Source organism: Poecilia mexicana, unplaced genomic scaffold (assembly GCF_051168715.1).
Source record: "Poecilia mexicana isolate PSO_F unplaced genomic scaffold, ASM5116871v1 scaffold_10, whole genome shotgun sequence".
NCBI lineage: Eukaryota > Metazoa > Chordata > Actinopteri > Cyprinodontiformes > Poeciliidae > Poecilia > Poecilia mexicana.
This window is the reverse complement of record NW_028263379.1, coordinates 9,938,827-9,966,796: the sequence shown is the minus strand read 5'-3', so window position 1 is coordinate 9,966,796 and position 27,970 is coordinate 9,938,827. Positions and strand designations below refer to the sequence as shown.

General features: G+C 36.4%; 2 protein-coding genes across 3 annotated transcripts; one reads left to right on the top strand and one right to left on the bottom strand.

The window, feature by feature from the left end:
- The first annotated feature begins 168 nt into the window (after positions 1–168).
- On the top strand, positions 169–9,958 carry LOC106920282 (uncharacterized). 2 transcript variants are annotated; one of them, XM_014991196.2, is made up of 14 exons: positions 169–275; positions 1,306–1,415; positions 1,585–1,731; positions 1,826–1,933; positions 2,191–2,274; positions 2,486–2,587; positions 3,381–3,450; positions 3,598–3,820; positions 3,914–5,696; positions 6,567–6,740; positions 6,996–7,169; positions 7,369–7,542; positions 8,078–8,124; positions 8,654–9,958. In XM_014991196.2, the coding sequence occupies exons 2-14, from the start codon at positions 1,336–1,338 to the stop codon at positions 9,202–9,204; spliced, it is 3,717 nt and encodes a 1,238-aa protein (XP_014846682.2). In that variant the 5' UTR covers positions 169–275; positions 1,306–1,335; the 3' UTR covers positions 9,205–9,958. The 2 variants fall into 2 exon arrangements, with proteins under 2 accessions (XP_014846682.2, XP_087865524.1); XM_088009398.1 differs by having other exon boundaries at positions 3,598–5,696.
- Positions 9,959–10,332: 374 nt separating this feature from the next.
- Positions 10,333–23,820, bottom strand: slc25a48 (solute carrier family 25 member 48). The gene is made up of 7 exons (XM_014991201.2): positions 23,613–23,820; positions 21,490–21,533; positions 20,820–20,891; positions 20,251–20,503; positions 18,278–18,565; positions 15,686–15,819; positions 10,333–12,000 (listed from the first exon to the last, which is right to left on the bottom strand). Exons 1-7 carry the CDS (start codon positions 23,662–23,664, stop codon positions 11,896–11,898), a joined length of 948 nt encoding a protein of 315 aa, XP_014846687.1. The 5' UTR covers positions 23,665–23,820; the 3' UTR covers positions 10,333–11,895.
- Positions 23,821–27,970: the final 4,150 nt, after the last annotated feature.

Here is a 27,970-nt window from a genome sequence, read left to right as displayed (position 1 = left end):
TCAAAATCAAACTGTTTTTCTCTGATCTCTCCTGCTGGCTGTACACATAACCTGTAGAGATCATACAGATGGCGTTTTTAGACAAAAGAAGAAGACAATGTCATCTGTGATTGGCCTTTAGAAAAAAGGAAGTGACGCACCTTTCAAGAACAAACTATTAAGCGGGAACCAAAAAGTCCATATGTACAACCTGTTGAAACAGAAAACGAGTTATAGATTTAGGTATTGTGCACGAAGAAGAATAAATGAACACCGTAGTAAGACGGGACTGAAAGGTAAGTAAAGTCTAGGAACGTCTGTGGACGACTGGAATCCAAATTTAGTCGATCAGGAAACTGCAGCCTTTGACTAGGATGCAGAAAAGCAGTGGGAAAAGGAAGTCAGCCATTACGTTTGGGAAAATGTTTGCTTAATAAACACACTTCACATAGTAAGTGAGTGTAAAATAACTGAATGATAATACAGGTATTTTGATTTTCTAATTGCATAATCGGTAACCATTTATTTGAAGGGGTGTTCATAAGACTGACAGGACACTGTCGTAAATGACATTAACATCTGTTATGAACATGAAGGAGTCTTTATGAATGTTTATAATTTTTGCCGTTAAGTGTCATTGTCATTAATGCTTTAATGCATTAAAGTTGCATTAAACCAACTTTAATGCAAAGTTGCTTTAAAAGTTGCAAGTCAATTAAAAGTGCAATTTTTTCATTAAAGTGTCATTATTTACCGAATAATGCAAGGTTGGCACTTTGCATTTGAATCACAATATTTCCAGTTTTTGGATTATTATGTTTGTGCTCTAGTATTACGTCTCGTGACTTTAAGTTTATAGGTGTTTAAAACAGTAATTTAACAGATTAAACCGAGGCTCAAAACAAAAATTCAAGCATCAGATTTGATCAAAACCTCAGTACTAACTCCTGGATATGACGTCAACAGAATTGAAAAATAGACTACAAATGATATTGTGTTCTTACTTAAACTTATTTCTATAGTAATGTTTATTTTAGGTTTTCCTCCTTTATATCTAGGAGGAGCATAAATGGGATGAAAAACAGTGTAAGAAATGAAAAGTGAATAAACTATTGTCATTTCCAGAGTTCATTCCCCGTCCCACTTTGCTAGTCATCCATGCATCACTTGCATCTTCTCCTTTTATATTATAAACTTTATATTAAAACAGAAAATAATAATCATTTATAAACTAGGAATAATTTTTGTTAATCATTTCAAACACACCTTCAGTTGTAGTACAGTGCTCTGTTATGACTGATGCACCGTCATTTTGTGTCTTAATAGGTTGTTTTTGTGAGTGTTTGGTATTCTGCTATGAATCAGCTTCAGCTGGACGTTCTTGCAAGGGAAATTCTGCCACCTGGGGAGGATGAAAGGCGAAGGAAAACTCAAAGGTCAGGCCAACTTCCGATCAGAATAATGGCTTATTTATCTTAATCTGTGCTCAGCATTAATTATGTTGGTGAACAGAGTTTGTCAGCTGCAAACATGTTGTGGGTTGATTTTAATTTTAAAACATTAAACACTGACTTTATATTATTCACATTTTCTGTTGTTCTGAAGGTCAGAGATCCAGCAGCACATTGAAAATTCTGCTAAACATGAAACCGAACCAGGACCGGTTCCAGTTTCTGACCCAAGCTGTGTGTCCATGAAAAGTGACTGGTCCATGCAGTCTCCTCCCTATTTCAGTGCATCTGTTGATGGAAGGTACAACAGAAAACAGCATTTTATATAAAAGAAAAATACATTTTCTTTGAAAAATACAATGAAATATGTCAGAATTTCTGTGTTTTTGTTTCAGAATCAATGCCAAAAATCATCTTTCCGGTGTTAGCTGTGCTTCGTCCTGGACTAACAGGTCAAAAGAAGACATCATTAATTTTAAAGCACTTCCATCTGCTGATCAAATGTAAGCCACAACTCATTCTGCCAAAAAAAGCAGATTTTGATACAATTAAATGCTTGCTTGTCTTTGTATGACCTGCAAATTAAGTTATTTCAAAACGTTCATACAAGTGTTACAAAGAAGTGGATTTAATAATCTAGAGTTTTTGTTTCTGCTGTTTCTCTGCATCTTTTGTTGTCATTAATTAATTTGTAAATTTGTATAAAAGTACATCTGTTATGTTAAAGTTAATGTTTCTATCCAATGTTTTTCCTGAACAGAAGTCATCATAGAAAAGACTTACTTTCCTTTCAACCAAATGACAGTGACTGCCATCTAAAGGGATGTGAACCATCTACAAAGAGGTGTGCTACTGAAAATAGTTTCATATTCACAGGCTTTTGAAGTGATATTAAACTCACTGTATAAAAAGAACACACATTAATTCTGTTAACTATTTTACATACGGAGAATTGGTGAACATATCAATCAAATCTGAATTTTATCAAAGTTATGTGATGCATTACCACTATAACAGTAATAGTTCAATGTGTTTAATGTCTGTGTATCCATTAGGAGAAAACTGGCCTGTTCAGACTGGACTGAACCTGATCTCGAACCTGGATTCAAAAATAGTGATTCACGCTCCAGAAATGGACCCCATGATGCAAATCACAGGTGAGGATTGGTTTTAAATCCTTGATCATGTGGGATTATGATACTCCCAGCTGTATGGTCTAATCTTTGCCATTTGTCATTCTGTGGAAAGACAAGTAGAGACTCTTTATCTACCACTATTCTATTAAATTTCTCTCTCGCTAATCAATCCTCTTCAGAGTTTCTGAAGGTCTTTCAGATATTGTTTATCGGTTTGCTTTGACTTAGGGATTACTTAATTGCAATCCCTATACTTGACCTTTCTCTATATTTTGCTGGTATTCTAACCAGCAAAATGTCCAACAAATAATCTGCATAGTGCAGTAAGAGCAGCCATCAGCTGCTCTTACTGCACTATGGCTGCTATTGACTGTCTTAACACTGCAGAAGAGCTACAGACTGATCATCTCTTATTGATGCAGAAAATCATGCAAAAGGAGCCCCAACCAAACATTGAGGGCTTATATTATACAGTAGATGGACATGCAGTACTGTTAAATAATGGTGGTGTCATTAATATTCTTATTTTCTGACTAAGTGAAGTTTCTGTATATTAAAATAAATTAACACTCTGAATGCATCATTTGTGTACATCAGTTTTACTTTTTAAATTGAGAAATAAGTAAACTTTAATAGTATTCATAATAGGAGGAAATATTCTGATCTTTTAACCTGAAATGTGGAAAATCCTTTGAACACATGCAGAATTGTTCAGACTTCACAAAATGTCTGTAACTGAAAGCAAATACAAAGTAATGACGATGGCTTTGGATGATACTGGAATCTGAATGTTTTTACGTTGATTTCATTTCAGATTTGAAAATGAGAGCATGAAGTTTACGAGGCACCAATCAACCCAGCAGCACCTCAACTCCATATTTATGGTCTGTACATCAACGCCAGGTCTTTTCTGATTGCCGTACTGACTAAAAATCATTTGGTTACAAAGCAGAAGCAATGTTTAGATATTTTTTGTTTGCTTTCCTTCCATTTCATCCAGCCCACGTAATTAATTTTCTAATCTGTTTCAGGTTTTGGAGGAAAACATTGTTGCTTTTGTGAAGAATGAATTGAATCACATTTCTAAGGCTGTGGCTTCAGGTTGCCCAGAAGACGGTCAAAGCAATGCGAAGGATGTGTCGAAGGGTAAGGATGAAGAGCAGAAGAGGAGCAGCAGAGAGGCAGTTCTGAAACTTGCCATGAACTTCCTGAGGATGATGAAGCAGGAAAAGCTGGCTGACCTTCTACAATGTGGTGAGGATTTAATGTGTTGGCTAAATAATAAAGTAAAATGTTTTTTTGTTTTTTTTTTGACTGATTTGTTAAATATTCTGACTCGTCTTTCAGGGACTAGTGCTGCAGTTGGTCAACGTAAGCTTAAATCTAAGCTGAAAAAGAGCTTCCAGTGTGTGTTTGAAGGGGTTGCTAGAGAAGGAAACCCAATCTGTCTGAATCAGATTTACACAGAGCTCTACGTCACAGCGGGCGGGAGAGCGTCAGTCAGCGATCAACATGAGTTCATGCAGATCCAAACCGCGAGCAGAAACCCAGACAAAGGAGAAACCAAAATCACGCACGAACAAATCTTTGAGAGTTCTCCTGAAAAACTTCGACCAATCAGAGCGGTGATGACGAAGGGAGTGGCTGGCATTGGCAAGACAGTCCTGACACAGAAGTTCACTCTGGACTGGGCTGAAGACAAAACCAACCAGGACGTCCACTTTGTGTTTCCATTCATGTTCAGAGAACTGAATGTGCTGAAAGAGAAGAAGTTCAGTTTGATGGAGCTTGTTCACCACTTCTTTACTGAAACCAAAGAAATCTGCGAGTTTGAAAAGTTCCTGGTTGTTTTCATCTTCGACGGTCTGGATGAATGCCGACTTCCTTTGGACTTTCACAACAACGAGATCCTGACGGATGTGGCGCAGTCTGCGTCAGTGGATGTGCTGCTGACGAATCTCATGAGAGGGTACTTGCTTCCTTCTGCTCGCCTCTGGATAACCACGCGTCCTGCAGCAGCCAATCAGATCCCTCCTGAGTGTGTTGACATGGTGACAGAGGTCAGAGGGTTTGCCGATCCGCAAAAGGAGCATTATTTTAGGAAGAGAATCAGGGATGAGGAGCAGGCAAGGAGGATCATCTCCCACATCAAAACAACGAGATCTCTCCACCTGATGTGCCACATCCCCGTTTTCTGCTGGATCACATCCACAGTTCTGGAGGAAGTGTTCAAAACCAGGGACGGAAAAAAGCTGCCAAAAACTCTGACTGAGATGTACATCCACTTCCTTGTGGTTCAGACCAAAGTAAAGAGCTTGAAGTATGACGGAGAGGCTGGGTTGGATCACTGGAGTCCAGAGAACAGAAAGATGATCAAGTCTTTGGGAAAACTGGCTTTTGAGCAGCTGCAGAAAGGAAACTTAATCTTTAATGAATCAGATCTGGAAAAATGTGGCATTGACATTCGAGCAGTCTCCGTTTCTTCAGGAGTGTTCACTCAGATCTTCAAAGAGGAGAAAGGAGGTCTGTACCAAGACAAGGTGTTCACTTTTGTGCATCTGAGTGTTCAGGAGTTTCTAGCTGCTCTTTACGTCCATTTGATGTTCTTCAACTCTGACGTCAATCTTCTGGAAGACGAGAACTCATCTGAATTTGAAGATTTCTACCAAACTGCTGTGAATATGGCCCTCAAAAGTCCCAATGGACATCTTGACTTGTTCCTCCGCTTCCTCCTGGGCCTTTCACTGCAGAGCAATCAGACTCTGCTGCAAGGCCTCCTGAGAAAGACGAGTGTCAGTCCACAGACAGAGATTAGCCCAATTACCATTAATAATACAAGTAATTACATCAAAACTAAGCTAAACGAAGGTATTTCTGTAGACAAGAGCATCAGTTTGCTTTACTGTCTGAATGAACTGAATGATCATTCCTTAGTGGAAAAGATTCAAGAGTCTTTGGCCTTGGAGCAACTTTCCGCAGATGAGCTGTCACCTGCAGACTGGTCAGCACTCGCGTTCCTTTTGCTGTCCTCGGAAAAAGACCTGGATGTGTTTGAGCTGAAGAAATACTCTGCTTCAGAAGAGGCTTTCCTGAGGCTGCTGCCTGTGGTGAAAGCAGCAAACAAAGCTCTGTAAGTACTGCTATGATTAGATCAGTAAAATCTACGAGTTCACTACCAAAGAATAATTAATGCAAGATATGAAATTGTGATCAAGTACTTGTCGACATAATTTACAAAAGTACTATATTCTCTGATGTTGGCTTTTGGCCTTCCACATTCTCACATTGTTAAAAAATACTTGATTGTGTTGCAGTCTGAATGCAAGTAGGCCTTTCACAATAAGCAATAAATCAATTAGTTGCATGATAAATTAAAATGAACTAATTTCCATTTGCATGATTTATCTTTCTACCATGAACTGGATGACATAAATCTTCAATCTGGTGCTTTCGTCTCAAGTATCCCTTTTTTAAGACAAATGTGAGACTTCATAATTAGTTTTATTTGCAGTTTATTTTTTGTCCATTTATTTTGGATATTTAAATTGTCTTCTAGTTCCAGTTAAAATGTGAATGTGTTTTTGCATTTTTATGCCATTGCCATTTTTGAAAATGGCCTCAAAACAACAATATTATCGTTTATCGCAAAAACTTCTGGGACAATTTATCATCCAGCTAAATTTGTTATTATGACAGGCCTAAATGCAGGGCTTTTAAAGCTGCAGTATGTAACTAAATGTTTTTTCACATATTTGTTTAAGCTATCAGTATGTCCTGACACTATACTATAGATAATCTATAGATAGAAAATCAAACTCTTCTCCTCTCCCCCATGTGGTTCTACTGCCATCTGCAGAAACATAGTCCCTATTATGTTTTTGTTTTTCTTCAAAGCACACATTCCAAAGAAATAGCTTATTGTATGAAATCAAATCAACAAATTCTGGAAATGTATAGAAATTGATTTTAGTCTGACTCTTTTAAAACCTTTTCTTTTCAGGCTGAGCGGTTGTAACCTGTCAGAAGGAAGCTTTGAATCGTTGTCCTTGGTGCTCAGCTCCCACTCATCTGTCCTGAGAGAGCTTGACCTGAGTAACAACGACCTCAAGGACTCAGGAGTGAAGCAGCTGTCAGCTGGTCTCAAGAGTCCTAACTGCAAACTGGAAATACTCAGGTCTGGTTTCATATTTTTGTTCAATATTTATATTATTTGAAACAAGATATAAAATGGGCAGGTGTGCTTTATTTCACAAATAATAAATACAATTGCTGTGAACTGCCGTCTTGGCTGTCGTATCACATCCAGTGTATTTTGTTAAGTACTTGTTTTAAGGTGATAAAAACATTATTCTTATGATTCTCTAATAGAAAAGTGATGGGTAGAGTTTCTGCTGAACATTTGTCCAAAATGTATTTTTTATGTCAACAGGTTGAGTGTCTGTAACCTCAACAAGAGGAGCTGTGAGATGCTGTCCTCTATGCTCAGCTCCAAATCCTCGGTTCTGAGAGAAATGGACCTGAGCAACAACGACTTGGAGGATGTGGGAGTGAAGCTGCTCTCTTCTGGACTGGAGAGTCCTCACTGCAAGCTCCAAAAGCTCAGGTCAGCTTAAGCAGTGGTCTTCAATATGAGGTTAAACAAACTGATGCAATGGTATACGAACACACCATCGATTATTATTCTTTCTTTCAGATTACTGTAAACCCACATTTGACCCAAACGCTGTTAACAGACAGATAGAAGTGTATTGTGCAGGTTTAGTTCAAAGCCTCTTCCTGATTAGGTTGTGGTTTGTCTGCAGACTGTCTGGGTGTTTGGTCACAGAGGAGGGATGCAGGTCTCTGTTGTCAGCGCTGAGCTCCAACCCGTCCCACCTGACAGAACTGGACCTGAGCTACAACCATCCGGGAGAGGCGGCAGTGAAGCTTTTCTCTGCAAAGCTGCAAGATGAAAACTGGAAACTGGATGTTTTAAGGTATCAGCTGGATGAATGGAATGATTTCTATGTGTTAATATTAGTAGATCATTATCGTTATTTTACACAGTTATGTGTGTTGTCTTAAATAACTAACATTATGTAAGTAGAGTATATGGTAAATATACATTAGGGAGGAGTTGGTAATTATTCTGATTGTTGCTATGAGAGTCAGTTTATTATTTTTTTCTATCATGTAATTTGTTTCTTTAGCACTGTAAATTGAACAGGCATATGAATACCTCAACATGTTTTTAATTACACATTTCTGATAATTCAATCGCTAAGTGATGTATTGTATTAAATTGGAAGAAAGGGCTGGAGTACGTGTTCACTTCCTCTTACTCTTTTTCAAACAAAGAAATAATGGTAAGCTTGTTATTTTGTTCTTGGTTACTTGATAAAAAAACAACTAAAACCCAAAACCACTTGTTAAAGGCAGAGATTTATAAAAGATTTATCTTCTCGACCATTTTTAGAGATGTAGCAACAGCTTTGTGCTTAAAGAGACTGAATTGCTTTCTTTTTTTTACAGGATAGAGCCTTTTGGAGAACGATGGCTGAGACCCGGCCTGAGAAAATGTAAGTGTAGTTTTAAATAAACTGCACAAACTTCCTATATTTTACCTAAAACTGTACACTGCAAAAACACAAAATCAATCACAAAAAGTATTTTTGGTTTAGTTTCTAGTGCAAATATCTTAGTATACTTCAAATAAGACAAAACTAACAAGTAAATGTTCAGCAAGGTGTAGGATTAAGTAAACCACAAAGTGCTTTACAAAAGACATGAAAACAGAAAATAAAACAGACGAAAGGCTTGTTTTAAGTTTATAATTTTGATTAAAAAGTGTTTGTTCCACTGATAGATTATTTCACATAACATTGTAAAATGTCTTATTAAAAGTGAAATAATCTGCCAGTGGAACTAGCACTTTTTAAAAATAGATATTAATGAATTATGGACCTAAAACAAGATCCTACATCTTTCTGAAAAGTTACTGATATTTGTACAAGAAACTAGAAGAAAATTACTAGGAAATATTTTGTGTTTTTGCAGTGTACTGCAAAAGTAAATTAACACATCATCGATCATTATTCTCTCTTTCAGATTACTTTAAGCCCACGTTTGACCCAAACACTATTAACAGACAGATAAAACTGTCTGACGACGACAGTAGGGCCGTACATGTGAGAGAGGACCAGTCATACCCTGAGCACCCAGAGAGATTTCAGGACTGTCCTCAGCTGCTGTGCAGTGAGGATCTGACTGGTCGCCACTGCTGGGAGGTGGACTGGAGCGGCTGGGTGGATGTGTCAGTGAGTTACAGAGGAATAAGCAGGAGAGTGGAGAGAGCAGACTGCAGGTTTGGTGGGAATGAGCAGTCCTGGAGTCTGAGCTGTTCAGATGGGGGTGGGTACTACGTTTACCACCAGAAAAAAAGATCATTTATCTCACACTCATCCGCTGCGCCCAAGAAGGTAGTGGTGTATGTGGATTATCCGGCTGGAATTGTGTCGTTCTTCAGAGGCTGTGGTGATGCTCTGGTTCACCTCTACACCTTCAGCACCACCTTTACTGAACCTCTGCGTCCGGGGGTCGGCTTTAGGTTCAGGCTCAGGTCCAAGACTGATTCCTTTGCATCGTTATGCTCCCTGTGATTACGTTTTACAATGACTGACCCGATGGCTCAGTCTATAGCATTAACTCCACCCACTATGTATTGATTTATATTTGATGTCTGTTTGGGTATGTTTTATTGTTTATATTTTTTAACTTTGATATTTTGTCTATTAGTTTTTGTACTTGCTGCAATGTCAGTTGCCCATTTGGGACACAAATAAATCTGAATCTGAATCGGTAAATTAATCATTCACAGAACTGAAATACATGCGAGTATTAGGGGCACAATAAGAAAATGAAAAAATAAAATAAATCATAGTATTACGAGAAGAAAGTCATAACAATTTTATTATTTTAATTCTAGAGCTTTATTCTTGTAAAACTGTCTGTTTTTTAGTTTTATTCTTGTAATATGACTTTATTCTCATAATTTCATTAACTCTTTCTTATTATGGTCCGAATACTCTGCTGTTGTTTAAAATAATATCCTAAGAAACACTGAAAATATGTCATCAGCAAAAGTATGAAAAGTGATAAAATCTATTACATTTATTTTTAACGTAATGTCAGCAGGTGAAATAGCTGGAGTACTTTGTGTTGTACGTCCTGCCCTCTGGTGGACATTATGTGGAAAGACATTACAGCTGGTGGGAATGGTGGGAAATAATTTTTTTTTTTTTTTTTTACTGTAGAAATGATCTAAGAGACATTATTTAGCTGGGGAGGGGAAATCTAAAAATCCCTTTAGATTACTTTGTAATTAAATAAATTTATGTTTTTTGACCAAGCTTACTCTTTGTCCGGATCACTGCACAAACATCTCTTCACCAGTTAACAGTAAAATGTAAAGAAAATGTATTAAATTCTGAAGAAACATTTTGTCTGCCATTTTATAATTAATTTTTTTTTTAGTTTTATTTTCTAAAATAAATGCTTCAGCTGGAAATAACTGATGAGCACACATGTTGGTCAATAATATTTACTTAATTTAAATAATCATGTAAAATCAAAGTGGTTTTATGCTGAATTAATGATCAATTTCTTTTGCAACATAACATAACATCTGTTATGTAACAAGAGCAAACATAATATAGTGACTTTAAATCAAATCTGATGTGTAATCACATTCTGGCAGAAGCAAATTCAGAACTGAAACGAGGCTCATAAGCTGTTCATAAACATTTATTTAAGTACAACAAGACACATTAGGCTTTTCAACATCCAGAAAAGCAGTTAAACATATTTACACTTATTTACATGAGGATAAAGCTATGTAAAATGTTAATATTTCCATTTGAGTTCCCTTCTGTGACGGTAGTGTTGATTTAGTGGCTGAAATCTGTTGATTAGCTGAACTTAAAACAACATAAATGTGCCACTGTGGCTCAGGCACATCAGAAAAGTTATTAGAAAGTTAAAATTAACTGAAGTAAAACTCACTTTTCTTAATATAAGAAACACAGATACAAATAGAAGTAGACAGTATCACAATATTGAGTTTGATAATCACATTGTGTCAAAAATGTCACATACATTAAAAATATATATTTTTTTCATTTTAGTGATTTCTAAAACTTGCACCTCAACCCCTTTAGTCTAAAACTCCCAATTAAATCAGTTATTATTCAAAATTCATTAAGAAATCCACGTCTCAGTACCTGCATGTCTAACTTACATAATGTCACTAAAATATCATTTTCAGATCTTCTTGCCTGCTGTTTTTTTCATCCAACAGATCATCACATAAATGCCACGTAACACTGCAATAAAAACCATTATGTGCTTGTAATTTCCCCCACAGATAGGAAAACATGGCATCACTACAAAAAGCTGCAGATGTGCAAACTCAGCTCAGATTCAGCTGCAGGACTGTCAGTTTACTTTTACATTGCAATCTAGAGAGAATTAGAACATGAATGTAAATCTCAGATTAATGTTACTATGAAAGACCATTGGGTCATAAAGTGTAATTGTGCTTCAAATAGCGGAAAATATCCACAGAACAGCTGGACTCATAAAATTATTGGAGAAAATGTAAAGCAACATGGATGATCCTGTACAACCTTTTGCAGTTTTTCCTTCATTTTTCTTTTTTAACACTTTTTATCAAACTTATTGAACAAGTTTGTCCAGCCAGGCAAAACTTCAGTTTATGCAACTCCAGCCAGTTAAACTTTCTCAAAGACCTTCAAGCTGCGCTTGGCCTCTATAAATGTATTTTCATCATCCCTTAATAATTTACTAAATTGTGCAACAATTCTTTGTGCAATTTCTTTTCTTTGCTTTTACAGCCATTCATTCATTGATCATTTAAACAACAGTTTCACATTTGCAATAAATTTGTTAAGAAATAATTAAAAATAATTTAAAAAACTTCCAGAAACACTTTCAGAAACGTTTCTTAGCTTATCTAAAGTATCATATCTCTGTCTTCTTTAACACCTGTGTGTGTTTCGTTGAATTAAAATGTTAAAGCAGAAGTCTGCGCAGGAACACATGCATGACTTTGGTGATTCAAATAATCAGATTCAGATTATTAAACAGTAAAAACATCACTCACAAAGTAACCTAACTGTGATAGAAAGGGTCAGTTTTGGCTCAGATCTAAAACATTTGACTAAAAGCTGCTGACTCTCAGCCATTATAAAGTGCTCACGATCTCTCGTCTCAAGCAAACGGGCTCCGGTTCGCTGGGTTTCTGGCCGAGCGTTTCCGGATTCCCAGCAGTCCTAATGACTCCTGAAGAACTGCAGAGAGAGTTCGTACATCAGGAACATGGTGGAGCTCATCGGGAAACCTCGGATGGCGTTCACAGAAGCTCCCCGGAAGAAAACCTGCACAGGAAACAGTTCAGTTCTGAGTTTAGGAACTGCATTTTGAGCTTTCAGTTTGGGTTTTCCAGTGGTTTTTATAGTTCAGGTGGAGAGTCATAGATGCTCTTTCCTCTCTATGAAGACACATTTGCAATTACATGAGCAAATATGACTATTTTTTTCAGAAGTATAAACATTTGAAGTCTCTAGGTTAAAGTATTTTGATGCAACACATTGACGTTCCTCTTCAATTAATAACCGTTGGTCATTGCAGGTGTTTTGCAGTAATGTGTAATAAAACGTTAATTTATTTTAAGAAACTGTCCTAGAAAACTACTGTTTTTAGTCAGAGGATTCTTCAAATTGGCTGTAACACAGACTGCTACAGGAAAACCATCTATAACTACAAATTGAAGAATTAATATGAGTTACAGCAACATTTAATTTCCCTTTATGAGCAATAAAGTATTTTTTAATTTAATTTGTTATATTAGTATGTTATTTTACACATTAGCACAAGTAAGCCTGTAACAATAAGCAATAAATCAATGAATCACACAATAAATTAAAACAAGCTAAATAATTTCCATTTTCATGATTTAACATTTTGCTCTTTCTGTCAAAAACTGAATGACATTTTGTTGAGACAAATTTGTTTACAGACTTCATAACTACTTTTATTTGTAGTTTGTGTTGTCTTGTTTATTTATTTGGGATATTTAAAATTTCTTCCAGTTCCAGTGTTAAATGTTGACTAAAATTGATAGTTTATTGATCTCTGGGAATGTGTTCTTGCATTATTATGCCATTACCATTTTATTGGTTGAAAATGGTCTCAAATCAACATTATTGTTGTTTATCGCAATAACTTCTGGGACAATTTATCATCCAGCAAAATTTGTTAATGTGACAGAAATAAAGTATTAAAATAAAGCACCTAGTACTTTCTTCAGACTACTTTTTGGACTTTAGGTTGTCTTTCTGAATGCATGCTGTGGGAGGAACACCAGGTCTATGGTCAGACGCACAAATAAAAGGAAAGACACTTAAGCGTTTATAAGCTTCCTCAGCAGTGTCCTTTAAACTCGGCTCCTTACTAAAAGGTCTTAAAAGCACCTTTTAAGCCATTAAATGCATTCTAGCAAACTTTTATGTTACATCACAAGGTAACAGTCACAGGTGATATTTGCTCACCTTGCTTAACTTGTCTGTGCTGCAGAATCATGACAGGTTTTACAAATCCAGCTAAAAACAGACAAGCTGTGAACTGCACACGGTTTTCTGCCTGAATATGTTAAAAAAAAATATTCTTTGACATGCATTCAGTGTTTGTGTCATTTAAATGTTAATCTTTTCGAAATGTCAGAGCTGGTATGACATTATAAAGTAAGTTGGGTTAGAGTAAGTATAAAAAGTAAGTATAAATAAGTTAAACAAAGCTTAGCAGTATCTGAAATTAAATCGCAACTTCATATATACATATATATATATATATATATATATATATATATATATATATATATATATATATATATATATATATATGATGAAATGACAGATAAAAGCATAAAAGTTTACCAAATGCAAAAGTAATTGAAGAGCCTTCTGAACAAAATCTATATTTTTATTATTTTGAAATTTGTAAAGCAAATTCAGATCATAGCAATTAAATATCAATCAGTTATGCTATCTGCTGTAGTTTTAAAACAGATTTGCCTTAATGAAAGTGATCTTGCTCAATAAATTTGGCAGAAATATTGGAAAATAAGTGATAGATGAAGACTTTGTAAGCCATTTAGAAAAAACAGAAAAAAAAGAAAACATGAGCTAGTTATCAGCTAAGTCACACAGACCTTAAGAAAAACTTTAAATGAGTGGAAAATATACCAAAAGGTTTCAATACATATTTTCATGATAATATAACATAAACAAAACAAAAAAAAACATATATTTTTTTAAAGAAAAACATAAATCTAGTTTGATTTTTCCTGTTCAAACGAGTTGGTGGCAGTAATTCACCTTATAGTTCACCTGGCAGCCATCGTTAAACTCAAGAAGAAGGAAAAAAAAGCACAAAAAAAAGGTTAATTAAGGTTAATTTGGGCGTTCTGTATCATCTCATTAAAAATGACTTTATTTTGTGTAACCTCAGCTTTTAAAATTCTCATTTAACCTGTTTTTATTTGGCTTTGTGATTAGTTTCCTCTTTGTGTCCAAATGGCTTTTTATCAGCTCTGAAATCAAACAGCAGGACTAAGATAACTGACTTTTATCTGCTTAAAATAAATACATTCAGCTTGTACAGAGCGACTTGTTATTTAACTTTGCAGGACTCTGACCTGTTTTAACCCGAGTCATTGATCAGCGAGCGTCAGGCTGCACAAACAGTCCAGTCCACTTTCTCAGAACGTCAGTGATCTTCTGGTATTGATCACATGACTGCTGCTGTTTTTATCAACACAGATGCGGTGACGTTTCTCCACTGACTTAACAAACAGTCCGAACATCTGGACGCAGCGTTCAGCGGCGGACCGGGCCAAGAACGGGGCCAGCCAGTCACCTGACGAGCCCCCCGTCATTCAATCACCAAAACATGTCCTGTTCTGGAACATTTGCCTCCTTAAGTCGTCACTTGTTTTCATGTTAGAATTGTGTTTTTTTTTTTTTTAGTGAAGTTCAAAGGATTAAACAGGTTTCAGGGGAATTCACACACAGTTTGTCTCCAATTGGGATTTTACCATGTAATAAACCATTAAAAGGTCAGGAAATAACTAGTTTAATGATTAATGCAAAATGTTTCCATGTGAACTGAAGCATATCCTGTGGTTCGTAGTAAAGAACAAATACAAAACTGAATGGTGGCTGTTTTGTCCCCAGTTTAATGACACAAAACATAAACTGGAATATTCTGCAGCGTAATAATATTGTTTAAATATATTGAAGAATATTCACACTACTTAAACTTTACCACAACCAGGAAGTTACATTTACAGTCATCTTTAATAAATTAGAATATACATGCTGAAGATTCTATATGGTAACTTTTGAAAATAACTTTAACACATTTATGTGTTTTCATGGAAAAATCATCATAATTAACAGAAATAAAGGCTTTCAAACATCAATTTGTCTGTAACTGATTTATTTAACATGTTTCACTTAATAAAGTTACTAAAATAATATTGTTGTTTATTGAATGGTTCTGCATTTTATTGGAATTTCAGGCAATTAATCAACAGCAAATTTAGCAAGAAGAAAATAATATGTTCTGGTCAGATGAGACCAAAAGTAATTTTTTTGGGGGGAAAAAGAACAATAGATCAAAGAATATTTATTTTTGAGTGGTCTAGTCAAAGTTCACACTTAAACTAAATTGGAAATTGGTGCAACACTTTGGATAATCTACAACAGATCATCTACATCAAATCTGGAAGAGTGCTTCAAAGAAAAAAGGGCCAAAACCTCAAACTTTTCACCTTCTTATTTGTGAAAAATGTTAGAAAACATTTCCAATGCTTCTTAGTACTACTTGGTACTTTATATTGGTCTACCACTTAAAACCACAATTTATTATTTGTAAACAGAATAAAATAGTTGTAATATGATAAAATGTGAACAATTCAAGGAGTATAAATATATTTAAAATAGTTGTAAAATCCAGTGAGAAGACTAAGTTTTACTAACTGATTACGGTTCATCTGCTCACCTCTGCTCCCTCGGCTCTGTAGCTTTGGACGATGCAGTGTAAAACTCCCTTATACTTCTTCTGCAGCTGGGCGTCGGCCTGCATTCGGCTCTTCACCACGTCAGCTGGAGTGGCCGTGACCCAGGAGATGGACCCTGAGGAAGACCATAGAAATCAGACCAACCAGAACAAAGACCATGACGGTTACACCGGAGGACATGCTTGATTCAGGAAGGAATTCACCAAGGAATTCAGAGTTTATGCCCATTCATTCATTTTCTACTGCTTATCTGAAGCTCTCTTCCTCTTCCTCCTTTTCCAGTGGTGTTCCTGAGATCCTTCACATATAATCTCCACAGAAAGTCCCAGACCATCTCCAAGGTTTCCTCAGGGTGGATCAGGTCTGAGGTATCTTCCTCAGAAGTAGAAGCTTGAAATGCATCACTACTGGTTTTGATTTCCTTTGCATCTTGAAGGGTAAACCTTTCCGTAAAGAGGGAATACTGTGGTCTATTTGATCCCCACCCAGAGCTGATGGCCACAGGTGACAACTGAAAGGTGCATCAACAGGTATCGCAGCAGGTTTAACTCTGTCATTTTAAGGGGATCTATTATGCATAATTCACATTTTGCAGATTTTTATACTTCCATTTGGGTCTCAACTGCTTCTAAAACCAACCCAGTTGTTTTTTTAGCAATATGTTAATATTTTTTGGTGTCTGGAAAATGAGCCGTTTCAAAGACCTCCAGATTGTTGAATTGCATTCAACTGCAGTGTTTCCTAACAACGCAGAACTCCAGCATGTTTGGTCAGCTGGTTTAACAACAGCTGCTGGAAAAGACAAGTGTTTTGTTGTTACTATCCAGAAACCACTTTCTGGATAGTAAGTTCTTGTTAGTTGTGCAGGAGGCTCTACTTCTGCTTTTCAAACATTTTTGGTTGTATAATTGAGAAACTGTTTGCAAGGGGGCTGAGTGGAGGGTTGCAAAAACAGAAAAGAACTTGGCATGTTACTTTTTAGTTTATAGACAAAATTTTATTCAAACATGACAAAATGAAAACATTTTGGATCAAGTTTAAATGCGAATAAGTGGAAGATATATGAGATTAGTTCTGTACATATGACTGGATTAAACAACGTGGCCTTACATTCTCTGGCAGCTCTGGTCGTTTACTGGGTTTGAATTCTGGTATTTTCTGATTTCTCTTATACTGTCCATGATTTAGACTGTGCTTTAATTTTTGCCCCACTTGGACCCGTTTAAAAGGCGAACCTGTTCGGGCCCCACTGACTTACAGCAGCTGACTGAACCCCCCCCCCTCCCGCTCCTCCACGCTCTCCCTCTGTCACGTGTTCGCAGCTGGTCGGCCTGCATCTGGAAGCAATCCTTCGCTACCACACGCCGTTTATCTGCTCTGCACATACAGCACACATACACGCCATCCGAGCCGCCTGATTGGCTGTCAGCTGACACACCCGTTCTTCGGATCTGGGTCTGGAGTTTTTCTGACTCCAGATCCTTAGTCTTTCCATATGTTGTTTTCTTGGAGCTACATTCCCTTGAAATGGAGGTCACTGCACTTTTAAAGCTTACAGGCTGCAGTCATGTGGATTTATGAGAGAATCACGAGGGAAAAAAGATGATAAAGCATCGGGATGTAAAACTGAGCTAAAATGTAACATTTGACAAGATTCTGACAAATGTGAGCGCAAATGTTGGCTAAAGCGAAAGAAATACTAAAAATCTTGGGGTGTCATAGAGGAAATGGCTGATTTTTGTGCTCAAAAGTAAAAATAAAAATATTTTTCTTAAAAATGGAACTGAAATATCAATCGCAAAAATACAACATTTATTTTTGTTTTAACTTCTGGTGAAAATATGTTATTACATTTGAAATAAGACAAAACTAACTTATAAGTAACTTTTCAAAAAGATATAGCAGCTTGTTTTAAGTAAGCAATTCCTTAATCCTTAAAAATCAACATGTTCTAATCCAATAAAGCCTATTTTGTGAAAAATTTGAATATTTAAGTTTATTTGCAACATCAGAAACCAGGTTATTCATGTGTCCTTAAATCTCTCAGCCACATATCCTGCAGTCTGGTTCAGTTGTTTTCAAACACGCTTCTTGCATATAAAGTTGAATGTAAAGAGCAGGAATGTGCGGTTAGGCCATGCATTCCTTCAGACCATGTGTGCACATTATCTTAAGATGTTAGGTTATGGCGATGTGAAGGGAAAATGCAACTTAACCTTTTACTATCACTTTTTTCCATATGCTTACAAAATTTCTAGTTTTTGCAACAACTTGCATCTCATTCTAACCTGGACGTCTTATTAGCTGTTTTTCAGGTACTTTAGTTGTGTTTCCACAGACCAGACAACTGACATTTTGAAAATAAATTCACTTAATGAAAAGACATCAATTTTGAAAAAACTCTTGTTAGATTAATCACTAATAAATCAACTGGATTGAATTGGACTTCTTTAAATACCTTTTAGTCTGTTGACCTTTTAGTTTGCGGCTACTTTCATAACCAACTTGAGGTGAATAAACAGCTTAGAATCCAAATCTTTATAGTAAAAGTTAGTATTGATTCCACTATTTACCTGCTAAACCTCCGGCGAGCCAGATGGAGCAGGGATGAGGGCTGGACGAGCTGGAAGGGGTCAGCAGGTCACAGAAGACGGCGTAAGGGATGAAGTAGAGTGCGTATCCGGGGACGTCCCTCAGGATCATGGCCCCGGCGCCCCTGTAGAGTCCCTGTATGCCCTGGGTCTGCAGGATGCTGCTGATGCAGTGGATCGGGCCTCTGTAGAGTCGCTGGTTGGGAATGTCAACGGAGCGAAGTGGGATGTTGGTGCCGTTCGCCACATTACCAGCCAGCTGGAGGTTCTCTGGGAAAAAGAAAAATAATTTCTACATTAGTTTAATAGAAGTAACAGGGGCAGACCGTGATGGCACAAAGAAAGAGAAAAGAAAATTTAATTTATTTTGTGGTTTAAAGAATATTTTTGGATGTCTAAAGGTAATAAATATTTTTACTTTTGTAGCTTTCTTCTGAGTTTGTGTGTTTGTAATATTTAGATACCAGTGTTTCCATTACTAATGTGTGTAAAACTTTGTCAATATTGCGCTAATGTTGCAATTGTGTTTTTTCCACGTGAATAAGTTATTAAAAAAACATGCTGCACCATCATCCTCTTGCCTGATGTCTTCTTTGTCTTATCTGGTGAATGGAAACACAGCTAATGTTCAAAACATGAAACAAATCCTAAAATAAACAATCTGAGTAACTATGAATCAGTGAAGAAGGAATAAGATGTATTATAAGCAGAAAAAAGGTAGTCAAACCAGGAGGTTACAAAAGAACAACATCTACCTGCCTCTTTTAACGTGATCACTGCAAAAACACAACATTTTACCAGTTCGTTTAGTTTCTAGTACAAATATCTTAGTATACTTAAAATGAGACTATAGACTTAATATTCATTTAAAAAAAGACCCAACTAGTTCCACTGCAGATTATTTAACTTACAACAAAACATTATTCCTATAAATAAAATAAACTGTTTTTTTTTTTTAGCAATATTAAGGAATTGACTTAAAACAAGCTCTTATATCTTACTGAAGAGTTACTTGGAAGTTAGTTTTGTCTAATTTCAAGTGTACTAACATATTTGCACCAGAAAATAACAATACTGTTGTGTTTTTGTAGAGACGGTATCTGGATAGTTTGGACTTTTTAGCTGCTCCAGGATCAGGATAATTTGATTACAATATGCTCATTTGCAGGAGGATATTAATGTAAAACGCATCAGGAAGTTTTTCTCTAAATCAATAATGGAGTTTTCAACAACTTTTTTGTCAGGCTGCCTCAGCACTTTTTCACAGTCACCAGTAAAAATCTGACATAATTTTACCACATGACCAGCTGAGCGCCACTGCTTTAACAAGCTGGAGTTTATTAACCGCTAAGAACCATCACTTCCACAAAGCTGACGTCCAAACCGTGTCCTCAAGTCTGACTTAACTTTCTGGCCCTTTGCACCACTATAAAATAATAAAAGAGATTTTAGAAACCAGACCCAAAGTGTCTTTGAGGAACTATTAGACGAGGTCAGGAGTAAAAGGCGTGAAGCGGCTATAAATGTTTCATCTACCATTTTATCTCAGAGTTGACCTACATCAACCTTGAATTTATTGGTTTACTGTTTAACAGATCACAGCAGACCAAACTGTCAGTCACAGATATGACCTTGCAAGACCCGATAATGGTGAGACTAAGAAATTTATGCGCCCTCACAAAAAACTCAAATATTTAAACTTGGACATCATATAATAAAAATATTTCAAAGAGGAAGAAAATAGAGTTTCTGGAAAGGGGGAACTTTTATACTCGTTCAGTTTGGAAATTGGCTCTGATGAAACTGAAAGTGACGTATCTGGAGGAAAAAGGGACCAGTTTGCACATTTTAAAAGATTGCTGCCAAGACAAAAAAGTAGTTTTTACATTTTCCTCAGTAAATTACAGAAAAATAAAACCTCCAAACAGCAAAAAAAAACTAACACACAGATTTACCTGCCAGAACCATCTGTGTCTGCATTTGCAGTCGGATCTTAACCAGGTCTACTGGAGCGCCGAGCCCCACTGAGATCAGTCCGGTCAGCATGCTGGCCACAGTCAGGTCCAGCATGCCGCAGGGATGCCGTCCGTCGCCATAGCGATACTTGCTTATGAGCCTTTGAGTGTTGCTGAAGAAGCCAAACACAACTGAGTTGTAGACAGTGATGCTGGCGAGCGGGAAAGACATGCCCTTAAAGAACCCCATCACCTGAGCGTCGCATTAAAAAAAGAAGAGAAAAATCAGGACTTTTGGTCCATTTAAACAAAAAAAAAATAAATAAGTGGAACAAATAGAAAAAGAGGCAACTAAAAACGTTTTGAGGATCAAAACACAGCTGTCCACAGAGCTGTAATTATGTTCAGTAAACCAGTAAAACTGGTGAAAACTGTCCAAAAAGAGAAAAAATAACCAGTCATGATGTAATGAATATGATGGAAATCAACAGATGTTTATGTGCCGTAAGATGGAAGTCATCTGCAGTTAAAATGGCGGCTGAGAGGCAGTTCAAAGGTCAGGTGTTTACCGTCTCCTTCCTGTAGATGGACAGGATGCAGTGCAGAGTGTTCTGGTAGCCACTTCCTGCCTGGAGCCGCGTCTGGAGGACGAAAATGTCCAGAAATTAGAGAGGAGCATCAAACCGACCGACCGACCAAAAGACCGACTGACCGACCGACCATCCAACCTTCCAAACAACCAAACAACCAACTAAACATCCATCCATCCATCCATCCATCCATCCATCCATCCATCCATCCATCCATCCATCCATCCATCCATCCATCCATCCATCCATCCATCCATCCATCCATCCATCCATCCATCCATCCATCCATCCATCCATCCATCCATCCATCCATCCATCCATCCATCCATCTTAAATCAATAAGCCTTTTTATTAAGACAAATATTCCCATTTTCTTGTCTGTAATGTTGAGTATCGTCACTCTGTCTGAAATTGCATAAATGTTAACCCTGTTTGTTGAAAAGAAGAAAGGATTGTTGTTTGTCCCCTCCATACATTTTGTAGCTGCACATAAATAAAATCAATGCAACGTGTCTAAAAGGTTTTAGTGCAATGAGGTAGAAGTTATTGAGCAACATGTGGTAGTGTCTTTATAGAGGCTTGTACCATGCTGCAATCAGGAGGAGACAGCTGTAAAGATTGAAAGACAGGGAAGTTCAGTCTTAATTACCTTCACTGTGTCCAGCGGATGTCCTACGACCACACTGGAGGCGCCTGCAGCCAGCAGAAAAACACAAACAGACACAGTGAATACAGAATGTACCAAGAGAAGAAAACAAGAGGTACCTTGTTGCTGAGAGAAAATTACGACCTGGTAACTTCCTGAGAGTTTTGTTACTTCTTAAGACAAAAACATGCTCTCTCATCAAAGAGAGAAGAAAGGAGTCTGTTAATTTGCTACATTTAAATGGTAGCTTTGTGATGAATCATTCAGAGATATACAGAAAGGTTTGCGTGAAGAGTACGCTCTAGTCAGTTGGAGCACGCAAAGTGGATTTATCTCTACTGGGTCTTGCAGATAAAACAGAGACTGTTAGATGGTGGCACAAAAGAACTGTTAGCAAACAAACCATTCAATGGCAGAGTTTCCAACCCTGGGACCAAGATAATGACATGTTCTGCTAACCCAGTGGGCCCCAGCAAACATATTTAGGACTCAACATAAAGCTTTTACATTGAGTGTGTGGATTTTCTGAGCAATGCTGCACATGACGCTGCTGACATATCTGAAGATAAAGCCTTCTTTTATCGCCCTGACGGGTTGGTATGTCATAAAGTATGAATATGAGGCCCAGCCACACATGCAGCAAGCTGTTCCTGATGCCATGCATATGATCCCACAAAAAAAACCCGTTAATCATCCGTTAGTCTCCTGTGGATCTACTCCAGTGTTTTTGATTAAATAACATTTTTATGATTTAGCTTTTAACTCCTTAACTAATCAGTTAACAAAATGACATTCTTAAATTGAAAATGTAATTTGGAGTTAGTTCTGCAGCCATTATTGTAGGTGAAGCATGAAAAAAGTAACCATGAACAGCTGTATTTTTCATTACTTGAGCTGTTGGGAGTTGATGAGTATTTTTTTTTTAATCAGCTAAGTCCATGTCTCCAAGAGTTTGTGCAATCAGAAAATCCAGAGGAGCTGCAGAAAAGTGTAATTTGTAATCTTGGCTCAAGATTCTATATTTTTGTTCTCTAATTGATCTGACAGAAAGATGAGAAATTTATCAGAGGAAGGGAAATATCCATGTTTTTCTCAGTAAATATTTTTCTTTTCGGCCCTTTTCAATGAGATTCAGTGTCAGTAACAAGCCATATAACTCACTCAAAGAAAGAAATCTAATCTAATAAATCCATAAATTAAGTAGCGCTGAGTTGAATTACAGATTAAATATGTACTGGATGGAGGAAATACTTGAGATTTGCCAAGTGTAAGTAATTTTCTCGAGATATTTCAAATAAAATAGAAACACTTTTTATAATTTTTGCCACAATACAGAAACAACCAACCTGAACATCAAGATATTTTTTGCAGATTATTGATTTTACTGTATTTAAACCAATTTACTTTTTGTCTTCACATTTTTGCAGCATTAAAAAAATTTTAGTCTGTTTTTTAGTATACAAAATAATATGAATATGATACAACACTTTTTTTGATTGATTAAAAATAATTTACTTAACTTTATGATTGCATAAAGTTTTATTTTACATGATTGGCAAAACAAATACGTTCTGTTTACTGGACAAACAACCACTTGATTCCAGATCCAGACCTACTTTTTATTTGTTACGCAATATATGAAAGTAAGCAGTAGGGCCTCCTACTGGCCACATCGTTCACTGCAATCATTTGACTAAAAGCGGATTTCAGAGCAACAGGAACAATTTGTACGCAACGAGTAACGCACAAACAGTCAAAAAATATTTTATATAAGCAAAAATGAAACATTTTACAACTTTATTTAATTTTTGGTAATAAAAGGAGGAAAGGAGAGAGCTTTTTAACCAGTGTGGTGAAAACGGAGGAGGGAGGAGGAGGAATAGACCCCCCTTTGTTTTTACAGGATGTGGATGCAGTAGTTTTCCATCTTAAAAGTTGCTGCTGGACATTAAGGGAAGGTTGTGCAGGTGTCTGAAGCAGATTATCTTACCTCTCAAATGTAATTTAGCAAAATAATTCATGGTTATAGAAGGGAAAATATTAGAAAATAATTCCCTTCATCATTTTCCTCCACTGAACAACGCTTTTCTGACCCAACACAATAAGCAGAAGAGTTTATTTCTCACCGCCGATCCATCCTGCGACGAAATCATCCAGACGAAAATTCTTTGAGGTCATTTTTTAACTCAGAAATTCAGCTCATCGGTCCAGCGCATCAAAACTCCGCCAGAAATCCTCAGTATCTGCGAAAACAGGCGAGCATCGCTTCTTATCAAAAACCAACTGACTTCACGCCTTTCTGGGAAAACAAAACTATATTTTAAGCACTGTCTGAATTGATAAAGACAGAGCGACGCAGTGCTACGCAGCCAACCAATCAGGATTAAGTGTGGGTGTGCGGCACAGCTCCAATGTCCAATCAGGGGCGGGGATTAGAAGCCGAGCAGCCAATGGGAAGGCCTTCATGGTAATGAGCCATGAGGAGTAAAAAGCAGAATACCAGAAGCGTGTTTCTGTTAATAAAGATGGATTTTTGAAGTTCATCTTGGAGATACGGATCTTTTGGCTTAACTAACCCGAAAGAACCGGTTCTTTCAGCTCCCAAACAGATTTTTTTAACGTAACATAATATTCAAAATTCAAACTAACCGTATAAAATTTTTTTTCAAGATGCATTGTCAAAAAACGTATTTACAGCGTTTTTATTATGAAATAAATACGATAAATTGTAAGAATGAACAGTTGAATGAAATATTTAAAATGTCCTTTTAAAACTTTAAAGATCTGGAGACAGCCTGTGTCTCACAGGTTCTAAATAATATTTTGTATCTTGAATATAATTAATAATTGCATAGAAACACATGAGATTAAAAAATATGTAATATACTTAAAATTTAAAATCAAATGTCATCTTTACTTGACAAGCAGACACAATTTGTACCCAGAAATAGACAATAACACTATTCTAACTTTATATTACAGTTAAATTCAGTTTAGTAAAACGTTGTTTATGATTGGAAGCCCAGCTGGTTGCATCAGGTATACATCAAAACACAAAACTCTTGTTTTTAGGTTTTCATAATTGGTAAAGCTGATTTCCTTTTGTGTGTACATAACACAAAATTACTCCGTATTTCACAAGCACCATCTACTGTTCATATCAGTGCGTCTGCACACAGAGTCCAACACACAACCAATATCAGCTGTAAGCTATAATCCAGTCTACTGTCTGCTATCTGACACTGAATATTTTTACTGAAACCAATGAGATGTGTTCCAGCCTTTCAGATGCTTCTTGTAAGCGAGAAGAACCAGTTGAGTAAAAATAAATCTGTTCTCAGGTCACCTCCTGGAGCTGAGGGAAGCAGCAGGAGGCCAACCTAATATTTAAACTAGTGAACCTGCAGAAAACTCACACAGCCATGGGAACAGACTGAAACCGACCCACACTGAAGTTCAAACTCTCACTAAGATGGCACATAACTGCTCATACAGGAAAAGAAGTCCTGATCTTATGTTTTTGCTTTCCAGCTATCACACAGACAGGATTTGTATTGATTTCTTCAGCTATTAAGTGGAAAGTCTGACTCCTGTGTCGTTTTATACTTTTAAAAATAATTTCAACATTCACTTTTATTCTAAAAACCTTAGAAATTCACTTTACACCTACAAACCTACTTTAGCTTCCAGAAAGGGAACACAGGTATTAGCTGCATTCATTCCTGAGGAATTTAACTAAAATCAGGAACAGCCTGACCCAAAGCAATGCTAAAGAAACACTCCCTGACCCAAAACAATCAACCACTCCACACATTCATAACATCCAGACTGGACTCTGCTTCCCAGAATTTCCAGTTTGACCGCTGAAGGCAGAGTTTGTAGTTTTGAAGCTTTTCTGCTAAAACTCTCTATACAAGCTAATCTTGATTAATGTCTCCGATGGCATCCCATAACTCTTTGTCTGTTTTTACAACAAAAACAAAGACGATCACAATCAATAAATCTCTTATTTTTCTTTACTCCTGTTCTTTGGAAGCACTTTAAAATTAATATTTCCCTGAAGTACCTATAAATAAATAGTAACCAGGTTGAATTTATTACAAATTATGACAAAAATACTGCCCAGACATCTTCTTTACCAGTTGAATAATTCTTAAAAACAAAAAGTTGCTGCCTGGTTTTACTGAAACAGGAAAGTGGCACATGGTGTTTAAGGGGTTAACTGGTCTGTAAACATATAGTCTCTATAAAATAGCTGAAGTTAATGTTTAAGATAACCACTGAAGGACACTCCCAGTACACAAATCCCAACACAGAGATGAGGCTGAGATAGCAAAAACCTCTAAAGAATAACCGGAAATAAACAAGATTTATCTGTTTTTCCTCAGGGCTTTTAACTCTCCTATCTAAAGGCAGGACTAATAACTATCCAGGCAACTTTTAGGAAGCTATGCGATTTAAAATGTATTTTTCCTGTTTAACTCGCATTAGTTGTTTCTCCTGTTTTGCTAGAGAGTAGTGTAAAACCCCCCAACGTTTCTGAAAACCAAAATGTTTTCAGAAACCTTCACATAATTTATTATGCTAATCAGTTTGTGTAAACTTTTTGTTTCAACTTTACGTAGCAAAAATTAACAAAACATGTCACAATAACCAAGAAATGCAACTATTATTGTCTTGAAGGGATGTAATGTTTGTCTCACGTTCTACTGTAACAAGTGGAGATGTTTTTGTGAGGTACTTTCAGAGAATTGACAAATAAGAAACCCCTGTTCACATGTTTAATGTTAAGGACAGGACTTTCAGAAGTCCTGTTGTCAGTGGTGGTTTCTGACATGAGCAACATGGGCAAAAGCCCAGGGCGTTATCTTTTTAGGGATGGCACGAGACCACCACACATTGTAGCACAGAGACGGAATATTTAATATTGGTAAAATGTATTAAGTATTTAATATCTAGGTGTTTTTAAGGGAATATGGATCTTTCAGATCAATTTGGGAAGTAATTTTGATCATATTCCACATTTTATCGTGTCATGTAGCGCGGCCCACTGGTCTTGGTCTTGACTCGGTCTCGGACTCTAAAAGTCTTGATTTTGTCTCGGTCTCGGGTGAGGTGGTCTTAACCACAACACTGCTAGTTCCACTGGCACTTTATTTTACTTAAAACAAGACATTTTCCCCCTGTTATAAGTTAATTAATCTGCCAGTGGAACTAATACTTTTTCATCAATATTAAGTAAATTATTGACTTAAAACAAGCTCCTTTTTCTTGCTTAAAAGTTACTGGTAAGTTAATCTTGTCTTTTGTTAAGTGTATTTCACTACAAACTAGACAAAAATAATTGGTAAGATTTGGTGTTCTTGCATTTTTTTATATATATTTGATTCATTTTCTTTTTTAGTGCTAATTTAGTTAATATCTTTTCCTTATTTCTCTGACCTTCCAAGTATTTACTCTAAATTATAACTTAAATAAATTCAAATGTAGGTTATTTAGGTGACAATCAACTATTTACAATACCGTCAACTTAATAAAATAATAAACTGAGTCATTTTTTACCTAAATAAATGATTGTCTGGAAAGAAATGATTTAGTCCATTATTATAGGAAGGTGAAAACATCGCAGTTGGACTAATGGAGAGACCTAACAGTAAGTGTAGTTTGTCAGCTGCTCTAAACAATCTTAGGCAAAATGTTTCACATGATTAAATATTTCACATGCTTCTCACATGCTACAAAGTAAATCTTTAACCAAATGATTTATTCCTGCTGTAAATGAGATTTATAGCATCTGAAGAGCCTCTAAGAGAAGCTGTCCAACATAAAGCTGGCAGAAAGTTGTAAAAATATTCAGAGCATTAGAAAAGTTTTTTAATGTTTCATGGCATCTTTGAAAGAACAGATGAAATCCTGAAATGTTTTTAGTCTCTACTGCAGGGATGTTTTAGATTTTTGTGTCTTCCTCCCCCCATTAAACTGGATTATTTAAGTTTAAGAGCCTGTTGTAGTTTAAAGGAACAGTTGGTTAAATGAAAGAATATAGATTAGATAAAACATACTATCAGAGAGTTTATCCAGCAGTCAAGTTATCTGTCTAGTTTTGTTTTCTAATCTCGACTAAATATTAACTCATCAATAAACTCTTATAATAAAAGTTTATAGACTTTAGAATAAAAGACTTTTATTCTTTTGTTTTACATTATATGACTTCATAATGCACATAATTAGTTTCATAATTCAACACATTCGTTCGTTTTGCTCAGATGAGCAGCACAGAGAGTGTGTAAGGAGTGTTTCTGTGTGAGTGTTGGTTTGCTGGTGATGCGTCTCACGTTTCCTCAGTGTCACCTTTCACAGAGCTGCTCCTGATTATTGACTCCGGTCAATAAGGTCAGAACTGACCAGCAGCTGAACCCAGCAGTCCAATCATATGCAGAGTTTATTTCTTCTGTTAGACACGCTAAAAACACGACAGCCATCA